The sequence below is a fragment of the Aotus nancymaae genome, unplaced genomic scaffold (genome assembly GCF_030222135.1).
Source record: "Aotus nancymaae isolate 86718 unplaced genomic scaffold, 86718_ANA_hifiasm-v0.15.2.pri h1tg000018l, whole genome shotgun sequence".
In the NCBI taxonomy this organism is placed as follows: Eukaryota; Metazoa; Chordata; class Mammalia; order Primates; family Aotidae; genus Aotus; species Aotus nancymaae.
The window spans coordinates 8,102,874-8,116,251 of record NW_026988430.1 but is presented as its reverse complement, the minus strand read 5'-3'; the positions used below and the strand labels follow the sequence as shown (position 1 = coordinate 8,116,251).

At 47.8% G+C, this 13,378-nt stretch overlaps 1 protein-coding gene and 1 long non-coding RNA gene across 2 annotated transcripts in view; one reads left to right on the top strand and one right to left on the bottom strand.

Moving 5' to 3' along the window:
* The window catches only part of DRC3 (dynein regulatory complex subunit 3), a 43,944-nt gene that overhangs the window by 1,878 nt on the left and 28,688 nt on the right, over positions 1-13,378 (bottom strand). Inside the window, exons 9-12 of the mRNA XM_064378224.1 lie at positions 12,176-12,307; positions 10,421-10,491; positions 9,090-9,213; positions 656-787 (exon numbers count right to left, since the gene is read on the bottom strand). Coding sequence (XP_064234294.1) covers positions 656-787; positions 9,090-9,213; positions 10,421-10,491; positions 12,176-12,307 — 459 coding nt within the window. The remainder of the gene's footprint in view (positions 1-655; positions 788-9,089; positions 9,214-10,420; positions 10,492-12,175; positions 12,308-13,378) is intronic.
* Positions 56-13,092, top strand: LOC135275738 (uncharacterized). The gene is made up of 2 exons (XR_010343317.1): positions 56-767; positions 9,147-13,092. It is a non-coding gene; the product is annotated as an uncharacterized LOC135275738 (long non-coding RNA).

Below are 13,378 nucleotides of genomic sequence, written 5' to 3'. Positions count from 1 at the left end.
TCCTTACATCAGATCATTGGTTAATATCTTTTTTTTTTTTTTTTTTTTTGATACAGAGTCTTGTTCTGTCACCCAGTCTGGAGTGCAGTGGTATGATCTTGGCTCACTGCAACCTCTGCCTCCTGGTTCAAGCAGTTCTCCTGCCTCAGCCTCCTGAGTACCTGAGATTACAGGTGCATGCCACCATGCCTGGCTAATTTTTTGTATCTTAGTAGAGACAGGATTTTTCCATGTTGCCCTGGCTGGTCTCAAACTCCTGAGCTCAGGCAATCCACCCGCCTCGGCCTCCCAAAGTGCTAGGATTACTAGTGTAAGCCACCATGCCCAGCCTCATTGGTTAATATTTTTCACTGAGTTCAGTTTGAGGGAAGGGAAAACAGTTCCTTGAGATCTGCAAGCCTCCTCATTTGCTTCAGAGCCTCCCCAGGTTCTGCTGATCTCTATATTTGAAGTAGGAGTTAGAAAAACGATGAAGCCCATGGGTGTTAAAGTCTCTGGGCAATGCTGTCTTCACTGTGGAGTTCTACAATCCTTAATTTTCTTTCCTTCTTCATTTCATTCCTTAATGAAAATTCTATCCACTACCTAGGGAGGACTTCCATGTCAGCCTAAAAAAATTCTTCCAACCTGCTAGGATGGCTTGGCATTGACTCACCTTGTCTACTAAACGTGTACACCAGGAGTTGATTCTGGTCACCAGCTCATCTTCTCGATTGTCAATCTTCAGGAGGTGGATGTCGTGCGATGCCCCGACAGCATTAACAATCGTATTCTTATCAACAAAAAGCTGGTGAGTGAAAAGAACCCAATGAGATTGTGTGTGTCATTACACCCCGAACACTAAGAGAGCTGAATAGCAAAGGAGCATTTGGAAGTTACCTGGCTGTGCAGGCCACACTCGGAGCAGAGCCCACCTTGGTATCAGCGTACTCTGCCAATTCATCTGTGAATTCATCTGTGACAGCGCCTCCCCAACCGCGCAGGGCAGGTGTTGTGGGGAAAGAGCCAACCAGGGTGTTACTTTGCAGTCCCTGCTGGAAGCATGTTTCCTCCAGGGTGAAGGCAGGTGGCTGCCCAGGGGGTACCTCACCCATGACATCTGTTCTCACAGTGCTTCTCTCTCAGTTACTCTCAAGTCTGACTTACCCAAAACCTCTGCCTGCTGGGTGAAAGGAAGCATGAGGCTGGCTGAGGGTCTCAAGGCTGCTCTGAGGACAGCAGGCCCTACAAACCGATGGATGTTCACCCCACAGTTGTCCCTCCACTGCCACTCATGTCAACAAAACCAAACCTTGGATTCCATTTGGGTTCTCTTTCTGCCCTCTCTTGTTCCTGATTTTGTTGTCTTGTAAAAAGTTGTTAGAAATAACCACCCTCTAATAGGCCTCACTGGTTCTAGGTGTTGACGTTATGGCTGTTGTTGCTTGGAGTGGTTGAAATGGAGTTGTTTCCTAGAGCAGGGCAAGGCCACTGAAGCACTCAGGAAGCAGCTGCTTCCACCTTGAAGCAGAGGCGCTTGGTGCGGCAGAGCACCTGGATGCTCCGTGTTGCAGGGAGGGCTTGCGAGTGGAGGATGTACTTTTTGTTGTTTGCTATAGTGGCAGTTAATGGTCTCTAAAACATGTTCTGTAGAATCTTAGATGTTAATATTTCTGCCAAAAAAAAAAAGTATTCTTCTTTGGTAAAATACATTTGGGAAAGCCAGCACACCCTAGGGCCCTGCTGAAAATTTGCAGGGTACAAAGTATTCCGAAGGCTGTACAAAGTCCTGTGGAAAATAAACCCTTTAAGCTTTATCTCTCTTGGTTCTCCCACTTATTTGGCCACATACTTCAGAGTAATGCCTGTTAATGTCTTGTGGGATGCTGATTTTCCACAGAATCCCATGTGGGAAAAGCCAGGTTAGCTGATGTGTGGAATGGGGTGTCTGGGGAACCAATCAGCACAGTCACAAGGGAGAAATGCAAGAAATTATTAAGTTCTTTCCATGTGTGTACAAGGTCCCAGGCCAGGCTCTGGGAATGGCTCAGAGGTGTGGAAAGCCTGTTTTTAGTGAGCCTCGGCAGTGTGCTTAGGAGTGGGGGTCCTGGTTATTTTAGAGATGACTACAACCACAATGTCAACCCATCACAAAAAGGTTCTCATCCTTCATTCTAAAAAGTGGGTCATAGTGGAGCTCTTAAGCCAGGCAGAGAAATCATCCCCCTCAGAGTTTGAATATGTAGAAAATAGCTTCAAAAGCTGTGAGAAGCAACAGAAAGTGAAGTCTGCTTAGAAACATACACGATTAGCATTGGTTATGAAAAACTGACATTTGTAAAACGCAAACAGAAGGAAACTGGTTTCAGGGAATTATTTTGAAATGTAAGTTGCAAGTTGTTTCTGGACTTTGGGTGGCCTAGAGTGGTGGCTACTTCAATTTTCCCTCTTAGAATAGTTTTTGTGGGTAGAATATTCTGGATCCCTCAACAGTTTCTGCAGGTTGAAACCACTAGGGTGGAGGCAGGGGCCATGCAAAAAGGTACTCCTGAGTCTTTTTTGACCTATTGCCCTGCTCTGTAGTCCTTGTGGCTGTAAAGACTCATTTCTTTCAAAGCAACTTCTTTGTTTAAACAATGTTGGCATCTTAAAAAATTGACTAATAACTGTACATATTGATGGGGTACATAGTGATGTTTCAACATCTATCATGTATAATGATCAGATCAGGGTATTAGCATATCCATCTAACATTTATCATTTCTTTGTGTTGAGAACATTCAATATCCTCCTTATAGCTGTTTGAAACTATATATTATTGTCAACTATAGTCATCCTACAGAGGTGTAGAATACTAGAACTTAGTCCTCCTATCCAGCTGTAATTTGGTATATTCTTTAATATCTCCCTTTTCTTCCATCCCCCTACCCTTTCCAGTCTCTGGAAGCCTCTGTTCTTCTTTTTACTTCTATGAGATAAACTTTTTTAGCTTTGGCATATGGGTGAGAACATGAGGTTTTTAACTTTCTGTTCCTGGCTTATTTCACTTAACATAATGTCCTCCAGTTCCAACTATGTTGCCATGAATGCCAGGATTTCATTCTTTTTTTATGGCTGAATAGTATTCCATTGTGTATATGTATCCAGTCATCTGTTGTTGGGACACCTAGGTTGATTCTGTATCTTGCTATTGCTAACAGTGCTGCAGTAAACATGGGTGCAGATATCTTTTCAATATAGTGATTTCCTTTCCTTTGGATAAATGCTCAGTAGTGAAATTGCTGGATCATATGGTTCTGTTTGTAGTCTTTGAGGACCCTCCACAGTATTCTCCCTAGTGGCTGTCCTAGTTTACATTCTTACTAACAGTATATGAGAGCTCCTTTTTCCTTGAATCGTCACCAGCATTTGTTTTCTTTTTTTTTGTCTTTTTGATAATCATTATCCTAAGTGGGGTGAGATGATTGGTTTTTAATTGCATTTCCCTGATAACTAGTGATGCGGAAAGTTTTACATGTATTTGTTAGCCATTTGTATGTCTTCTTTTGAAAAACATCTGTTCAGATGTTTTAAATTGAATTGTTCGTTTTTTTGCTGTTGAGATGTTAGAGTTCCTTGTATATTCTAGATATTAATACCCTATCAGATAAGTAATTTGCAAATATTTTCTCCTACTGTGTAGGGTGTCTTTTCACTCTGTTGATTGTTTCATTTGCTGTGAGAAGATTTATAGTTTGATATATTCCCATTTATTTATTTTTGCTTTTGAGGTCTTATTCATAAATTTTTTTCCCAGACCAATGTCCTAAAGCATTTCTCCTGTTCTGGTCATTTTATAGTTTCAAGTCTTTCGTTTTGTTTTGTTTTGTTTTGTTTTGTTTTGTTTTGTTTTGTTTTGTTTTTTCTGAGACAAGGTCAGGCTCTATCGCTCAGGCTGGAGTGAAGTGGTGCAATTTCAGGTCACTATAACCTCTACTTCCTGGGCTCAAGCCATCCTCAGACCTCAGCGTCCTCAATGGCTGAGACTACAGGCACACACCACCATGCCCAACTAATTTTTGTGTTTTTTTATAGAGGTGGGGCTTTGCCATGTTGCCCAGGCTGGTCTCAAACTCATGAGGTCAAGCAATCTGCCTGTCTCGGCCTCCCAAAGTGCTGGGATTACAGGCATGAGCTACTGCACTCTACCAGTTTCAGGTCTTACATGTAGGTCTTTGATCCATTTTTAGTTGATTTTTGTATAGGGTGAGAGGTGGGGATCTAGTTTCATTCTTCTGCATATGGATATACGATTTTCCCAGCACAATTTATTGAAGAGACTGCTTTTTCCCCAGTGAATGTTCTTGGCACTTTTGTCAAAAATCAGTTGGCTGTAAATACATAGATTAATTTCTGAGTTCTCTATTCTGTTTCATTGGTTTATATATCTGTTTAAAAAAAGAACAGGCTTAATTCACTTTATTTTTCTTGTATAAAAACCCTGTGTTACTTTGGGAAGCCAAAGCGGGCAGATCACCTGAGGTCAGGAGTTCGAGACCAGCCTGGCCAACATTGGTGAAACCCTGTCTCTACTAAACCAGGTGTGGTGGCATCTGCCTGTAGTCCCAGCTACTTGGCAGGCTGAGGCAGGAGAATCATGTGAACCTGGGTGGCAGAGGTTGCAGTGAGCCAAGATCGCACCACTGCACTCCAGCCTGGGCAACAGAGCGAGGCTCCATCTCAAAAACAAAAACAAAAAACCCTGTGTTGTAGCCACAGCTGGATGCTGGGTCCTCTGCAGAGACTCTGGTGTGGGTCTTGACAAGATGGTCAGTGAATTCCTGATAGGAAGACTTGGTGACCTCCCAGAGGTCAGGGGTCAGGTAGCTATGGGTCTTGGAGATGGCAGGCCTTGGCAAAGTTGCCCAGAGTGGCAGTGCAGCCTCTGACTGAGGTGTAGCGGTTGTCAGTACTGGCCATCAGCATCATCTTCTTGGGGACAGAGGCCAAGAGGTTGCCAGTGCCCCTGAGTGCAGGGATCAGTTGCAGCAGCACGAAGCTGCAGCAGCTTGTCATCTTGCAAGGGATAGTATGGGGCTGGCAATCTTGGTCCTCCAGTAGCCTCTCTGCATGGGGACAGTGGAGAGCTTGGCTAGGATGATGGCCCCTCTGATGGCAGTGGCTGCATCCTTGGAGCACTTAACACCCAGACTGATGTGGCCACTGTAGTCCCTGGTGGCAACAAACACCTTGAACCTCTATGCTGGCTGGGGCTGCCTCTGCACTGGCAATCTTTAAAAGCTCATCCTTGAGTGAGGCCCCCAGGAAAAAGTCAATAATCTCAGACTACTTGATGGGCAGGGATAAGAAGAGATAGCTCTCCTCCAGAGACGATCTTCATGTCCTTGACCAGGCAGCCCAGCATGGTGACAGGCATCCACTCCTTGGCCTTGCCTCTGAAAGCTCCGTAGCCTTGGCACCTGCCCCGACTATGGCCACAATCCTAGCCCCAGTTGCTGCTGATAAAGCTTCCACGGTTTCCCTTTTCAGGCCCCTGGGGCCTCTGGGCCTTCCTGCTGCACTGGTGTCATCTACCATTTGGTGTTTTCTCAGAGAAGTATGTGTCTGTTTTATGCCAGTACCATGCTGTTTTGGTTACCACAGCTTTGTAGTATATTTTGAAGTCTGGTAATGTGATGCCTCCAGCTTTGTTCTTTTTGCTCAGGATGGCCTTGGCTATACAGGGTCTTTTGTGGTTCCAAATTTTAGGATTTTTTTTTTATTATTTCTGCAAAAGATGTCATTGGTGTTTTGATGGAGATTGCACTGAATCTGTAGATTGCTTTGGGTAACAACAAAGCAACTTTAAGACAGGAACAGCTAGTGCCCCTCCCCAGGACCACCACGCTGCTAGTGGCTTGAGGACTTGCTGCCCCATGGCACATGGGATCAGATCATTCTTTCACACCAAGGAAGGGCACTGATGACCCTGCAGTCCCCTCTGCCACAAACAAAGGAGCAGTTTGGCTTGGTGGGGCAGGGACAAACCAATGCAGATTCTCCTGGTGCCAGCCGGAATCTTGTGGCAGCCCCATATCCAGAGACTGCTGGCTTGGGTCAGACCCACTGCCACTTGAGCAGAACCTGGGGACCTGCATCCTCCCGTGGCCTGGGCCTGAGCACTCACCCTGCCCTCGCAACTGGACATCCACTCAGACGCCCTCCCTGAGTGCCGGCTCCAGGCTGTTTCCTCAACATGTATGTTCTGCTTTTCCTCTCAAAGCTGGAAGGACTTTAGATGTTGGACAGATTGGCCCCATGTAAGTCATGAGCTGATAACAGTCACTCAACTGCATGAGCGGAGTTTGATAGATAACCTATCTCATCAGGGTGACTTATCAAGATATGCTCATTGATAATTAGGTAACCAAAGCCAAATTTTTTTCACCCACAGCCCTAGTCCCTCCTCTGAACATCCCCATCTTGCTATAGGCTCAGTTGACCTTTTGTCAAAGGCTTTCAATCAAACTGCCTGGGTTCAAATCACAACTCTATCACTTATAAGCTGTGTGTCCTTCATCTCTGTGCCTCAGTTTCCTCATCTGTAAAAGGGAACCATAATAGTACCTACTTTACCAGGCTGATGTGAAGATTAAAAGAGCAAACATGAGTTCAGTGCTTCTCAGAGGGCTGGCCCTCAGGAGGTCCCCAGTCAATGTCAGTGATGTATTATTCCTTTTTTTTTTTTTTTTTTTTTTTTTTTTGAGACAGGGTCTTGCGCTGTCAACCAGGCTGGAGTGCAGTGGCATGATCATGGCCCACCTTGACCTCCTAGGCTCAAGTAATCCTCCCACCTCAGTCTCCCAAGTAGCTGGGACCACCAGACGTGCATCACCATGCCTGGCTAATTTTTTAATTATTATTTGTAGAGATGGGAGTCTCACTATATTGCCCAAGCTGGTCTCAAATTCCAGGGCTCAAGTAATCCTTCCACTTCAGCCTCCCAAAGTACTGTTGGTATTACTCATATAGACAGAGCATATTTTTCCTTCTGAGAAGAGTTGGCCATGTTTTTTGTTGCTTAGATGTAAGGAGACTTAGGCCATGGTATAAGGTCCTGGGGAGTCTCTTCCTGTAACTGCAGGCGTAAAGCCACAGGAATGGCAGTCAGTTGGCACCAGGCAGAGCCAGCTGGGCTGGAGGGAGGGCTGGCCACTGAAAATGCCAGCCCTGCCTGCTTCTCTGCTGTTGGCCTCTGAATTCATCTTTTTTGTGTGTGTGTCCCAGGCATTAGAAATTGAGCATATTTCAGTCCTGTGCCTCCTGGGTGTCACAGACATAGGAGCTGTGCTGGGAGGGATCTCTACCCACTCCAAGGTGGTCTGTCTGGGGCACTCCAGACTGGTCACTCAGGGACAGCCTTACTTCCCAGGGAGGGTGGTATTTTCCTGTGTCTGGTCAATAACAATTAGCCGCATTTAACAGCCTAGGGAGGGATGGCTGGTGTCATGGTGACCCTGTCACCACACTGCTACTTTGGGTGTCTGTCTGGGCCCCAGGACAGAGGCTGTGGAAGTCAGGGACTGCTGGTCCTCTGTGTCTACAGAACTTAGCCCCATATCTGGCAGAGTGGAGGCTTGGTGAGCACACACTCTCACTCATTCTGCAGAAGACACCTGGCATCTGTGCTGCACATTGTACACTGTTGCTGGCACTAAGGAGGTACATGGTGGTGAAAACGCCATCCCTGTCCTCCCTCATGAGCTTATATGCAGTGTGAACAGTCACGTGAGCAAATACACATCAGTCAGATAGTTGGAAATTGTGATGAGGCTCTGACCTGATAAATGTGGCGTGTGATCCAGAGACAGTGGTTTTTCAGGAAGGTGATGAGAAAGGGCCTCTCCCAAGAGCTGAGAGAGTCAAGCTGAAATCTGAATGACAAGGACAAGCCAGGCACATGGGGACCTGGGAAGAGCATGTCTGCCAGGAGGAATATCAGCTGGAAGGAGCAAGCCTGGGTGATTGGGGAACAGTTCAGAGGCTGCCGCTGAGCATGAGGAGTGAGGGACCTGGGGGTGAGAATCGCCCATATGGGCAGGTCCAGCCTCGAGAGTCTGGGAGACTATGGGGAGGAGCTTACTCTAGGGATCATGAAAGCCACTAGAAGATGTGCAAAAGTGTGCAGTGATGGGGTCTGGGTTTTCAAGGGTCCCTCTGGCTGCCAGTGGAGGACAGACTGTAAGAGAACAGTAAAGAGGTGAGCCGTCCAGGCCAAGAAAGATGATGGCTTGTCTTGATGGTGATGTGGAGACAGAAAGAAGCTGAGAAACTGGTAGTGGAGTGAATAATGCATGCACTAAAGCAGGCCCTGACAACAAAGTGTCTCTGCCTGGCCCTTGATGCCTACACTCCTTCCAGAGACATAGACATGCTGCTGCTGGACCCCAGCGCAGACATCCGGGAGAGCCTTCTCAGCATGCAGACCCCAGGGATGGAGCCAGGTGCCCAGGCTAACCCCGCTGACTTTGTGACCATTCATCAGTGGATGTGTTGGTGCAAACTGGGCGGCATTGTGCTTGATCAGAAATGGTGGTTCCAACACCCCCACAGTACTTATCATAGAGACTCTAAGGTTAAGAAGACCTCCAGGGGAAATCTCAGACTTCAACCTCTATCTGCAACTGCTTCTCTTAGCGCCAGAAGCTTCCATATAATTGAACTTTTGGAAACCATTGTGTTGGAAAGTTGAAACCATCTAATTGTCATGAGCTTCTCTTTAACTGAGCCCCACTGGGTGCCCCCCCCAGGTGCTTTGTTAGCCTATTTTGTCTGCCAGCAACCCTGCAAAGTGGGTTAGTGTCCCCTTTTGCAGATGAGAACACTGAGCCTCTGGGAAGTTGTCAGGCTTACTTTCAGAGCCTCAGTCCAGCCACAGAGCTGGGCTGGACCAAGTCTGTGAGGCTCCAAGCAGCGCGCCCCTCCCCGCCCCTCCCCTCTCGCCCAGCTCTGCCCCACCCCGTCCAGCTCCATCTCCACCCTGTGCCACCCAGTCCAACTCCACCCCCCTTTCCCCCTTTCCCCCTCCTTCCTGTCCCTCTTCCTGCCACGCTCAAGCCTGCCCCACCTACCGCGCGCACATCCTCAGACAGGTCCTTGTCCAGGTTGCCCTTGACAGCCTTCTCCAGGGTGCTGATAGAGATCTCCAGGAGCTTCTCGTGGTGGTGGTTCTCCAGGTCCCGGCACTGGGCCATCGTGCAGCTGCGAGTTAAGCAAAGGCCAGGGAGGAGCAGGCCCGGGGCGTCCCTGACGTGCTCAGAGGGCTGGGGACAGACTTTAAGGGCCCAAGGTGAGCTCAGAGATTCCGTCTGGCAGCACCGTCCACCCACAAGCACCAAACTCCGGGCCATCCCAGACTCCCACCCCCGCCCCACACCTGGTCATCACCGACGGACCCCTGGCCCCTGCCATCACGCCACTTCTCTCCCTCCTGCATGGAGGCTGTTGGCCTGGTCTCCGGGTTAACTGCTGCTTCTCTCCCTCCTGCATGGAGGCTGTTGGCCTGGTCTCCGGGTTAACTGCTTCTCACCCTGTGCATTTGGGACCACTTGTTGCCTCTATAACTTGTCTCCCTGAGGGACTGTGAGACCAGAGGGCTGCTTCTAGCTCGATCACAGCAGTTTGCCCCATGTGGAGTGCCTGAGTTCCGGTGGAAGAAGGTTGGCCATGCTCCAATGTGGGCTCCTCACCTTAACATTTCACCTGACACACTCCTTATAGTGTCTTCCACGTGGGGGTTGCCCGCAACACAGGGGGCATCATCTCCCAGTGAACATAACCCATATGAGAACAATCATGCTGGGACTCTACTGCAAACAGCCGGTCCCTGCACAGAAGTCCCTCTGAGCATCCAAACCACAGCTCTAACCAGGCCATCATTGTTCTGAAAGTCGGGAAACCCTCTCAGACCCTGTGGAACATTCTTTTGAACATGCTAAGTGGTTGCCAAATCTGCAGCCTTTGAAGGTGAGCTTTTTCATTGGTGAAAAATTGGAGTTTTTACATTCCTCTAATTTCAGAGGTGAAGGAGGATTCCCACTAAATAGGATCCTGTGATGAATTTAAATATCTTGGCAAATATGTAGATCTTTCTGTAAATCAAACCGAGATTAGGTATTTCTGGTAAAAAGTGAAGTATGATTATGGAGCACTGACTTTTTATCATCTCTGCCAATGTGTTCAGAGCACTGGGGGAAGCAGGGGGTATGGGAGTGTCCCTGCAGATGGCCACCTGGAAGAGGACCCCACTTTTTGCATCCTCTTAGTTTGCAAAGAAGCTTTACTCTTCCCTAGCTTTTGTTAAAAATTCAGGTGCCTCTTCCCCAGCTCCTCCAGAGGCCAGGACAACCCCACGGGCTCTGTAGTTCCTCCCCACGGCAGGAGGTCATCACAGAAAGGATATAGGCTTTGGACATTTTTGATAAAGAGTCCCACCAAATGGACAATGTTTCTTTCAAACATGTTTATAGTCTCCTGGAAATGTTAAAGAACACAGTTAATATGCATATTTAGACATCCAGCACAGAGCAAAAGGTGCTCCTTAGAATTTAGCAACCACCTCCTCTGCTCATGGGCCTTCAGGGTAAAGACTACCCATCTTGACCCTTCTGAGCACATGGTTGTGAACTGACCCTCTGCTCTCTCTAGAGTTGCTGTTCTCCAACCATATTAACTCCCTCACCTTCTGAATGTTTAATCCTGTCACCAGAACTTTGCCAGGAACACTTGTCCCGATCTTACTCCCTTACCTGCCTGCCCAACACACACACAGAGCTAACCCTCTCTCCTTTGGGTTTCTCAGTGACATCTGTGCATCACCTCCAGGGAAACAGTGGAGTGAGCTGTCAAGTCAGACTGCCTGGGTCAGTATCCCAGCTCCAGCACTTTGTGTAGCTCTGGGAAAGGCATTTCACCTCCTTGGGCCTTACCTTCCTCACCTGTGAAATAGGTTTCCTGCATAATCCCTGTGTTGTAGAGTTGTGGTGAGGTTAAATGAGTCACTTCACACAAAAGGCTTTGCAAGGTGCCTGGCAGAGAGAAGGCCCTCAGTAGGAGCTGGCTATCACCCCAGATCTCTTTCTGTTAGTTGCTGTTTTGTGGCGCTTAGCAAGGCACCTAAAGCCCAAATGGGACTTAGTATTGATTGAAGGAACAATGGAAGATGTGATTTCCAGGCCTGCCTCTCTGGGAGTGCCCCACCCCCATCTGCCATAGACTCCAGGGGCTGCAAGTTGGGCAGGGGTGGAATCTATAGGAACATGAGGACTGTCTGCAGAGTGAGCAAATTACGCAATTTTCAAACACATGTACATGCTGTTCTAGTGAATAAAAACAGGGTCATTGAAAAGCATGACTGCCCTTGTGGCCTTCTGGCCACCAGTAATACAAGTAGGACAGCACATGGGTTCTGGGAAACGTTTGGATGTCAAAAAGCAATCTCCTTGCCTGAAAAAGGTTGGGAGCTGCTGCCTCGCCCTCCCCTGGCACTGTGTGCTGCTTCTACAGTGCCTGCGTTCCCCAGCGGGGAGGGAGCACCTGCCCTGTGATGTGATGTGGAAATCTATCCCATGTCTGAGGTGTCACTTGACGTGTGAGGAATTGATTAGGCACTATCTCTTGGCCCAGCCACAGCAGCATCTGATGAGGTTCAATTCATCACACCACTTCAGACTCCCGGCCTCCGCTGCCTTATAACACACACTCTGGCCACTAATGAATTTCAGACAGCGGCGCGTTTCATTTCCACTACTTAGTGCTGAGTTGCAGCCTCCTCGCATCGTCTGAGAAGCGGCAACTGCAGGCTGCAATGCGGAGGAGCCTTTGTTTGGTCCCCGAGCGGGGGTCCGTTTTGCCTTTAGAGTACCTGGATAGCTCCTTGGGTCTAACTGAAAACCTCTCCCCACTGACTTCCAGGATAGAGGGAACATTTCAGAGGAATGAGCTCACCTCTCATTTTCCACAAGAATCACCTCCAATCTAAATGATTAAAATGCATTAAAAGCAAACACAGGACTGATGAGCAAGAAAGCTGCAGCCTGCCACACCGAGTCGTGCTGGACATTTCCAGCAGAGGCGTGCCCGTGAAGGCTGCAGTTCACCTATGGATGTGCAGCTGCATCCTCAGATTCTGGCACCTGTGCCCAGGGCCCAGCCTCACCTCCAGCTGCTCCACCAGCTGCATCTCCAGCGTCATGAGTGCATCAAACAACTCACTGATGTCAGTGCTGCATTCCAGGATCATCTTCTCAATGTTGGGCATCTCCACCTCCTCTCGAATGGCACTTAAACTCTGGAAACAAAAGACTGCACTTTAGGAATCAACAACTAAGTGTGGTTAGATAATGGCAGGTGCTAATTTGGTTCTGTGGGTAAGAATTTGCACTCTGGAGTCAGCCCACCCAAGTACAAGTCTCAGCTTTGCCATTTGCTGGCTTTGAGAGATTGTGGAAGCTATGTCCACAGTCTCCGTGCCTCAGTTTCCTGCTCTGTAAAGTGCGACTGACAGCCCCTAACTTGACACAGGGAAGAGAACGTATGTCAGGCTCTTTGGGCACTAGCAAGCACTCACTCCCTGTTAGCTCCGGTTTCTACTGGAGGCTGCTAGGCAGGGTGGAAGGAGCCATGGCTTTCATGGGCTTCAGAGCATTTCACACCAAAATATGCCGCTTTGGCATAGTGATTATTTTGAATTAAAGATACTTAAAAACAGAAAATAGAAAGAGGACACCCTGACCTTCCTTTTTCTTCCTGAAAGCAGGAGTTATATCTCCCATGGGAAAGATGCCCTCCCTGTACCAGGAGGAAGGAAGCCATTCTAATCAGAGGCAGGGAGTCCAGGCCAAGGGGAATCTGTTTGAACAAACCTTTTTAAACTAACCCTCATCTGCCTCATCGCTTATCTATGATGAGGCCTTAGCCCAAACCTCTTTGTCTTGTCACATTCTCACAATTCACTCCTCTTTGTCCAACCAAGTATATCAGCTTTCAGCCTTAATGGCTTCTTGAGCCTTCATTTTGCTTGTGAATGCTCCCATGTACATGTAACAGTTACTAAATAAAAGTTGTATGCTTTTCTCTTGTTTGTCTTATGTCAGTTTAATTCTTGGTCCCAGTTGGTGACCTTAATAGGCTACAGGAAAAAATTTACCTGTCTTACAGCTTCAGAGTTAGGTGGACCTGAATTTGAATCCTGCCTGGGTCACTTAGCAGTGTGACCTTGAGAGACCCACTTTCATTCTCTGACTCAGTTTCCTCCCTGTAAATGGGAAGAAGCATCTCTGTCTCACAGGGTCCTGGGGATCAGAGGCCGTGTGCAGGAAGCACCTGGTGCACAGGTTGTTGTCCACGCTGGTCTCAAACT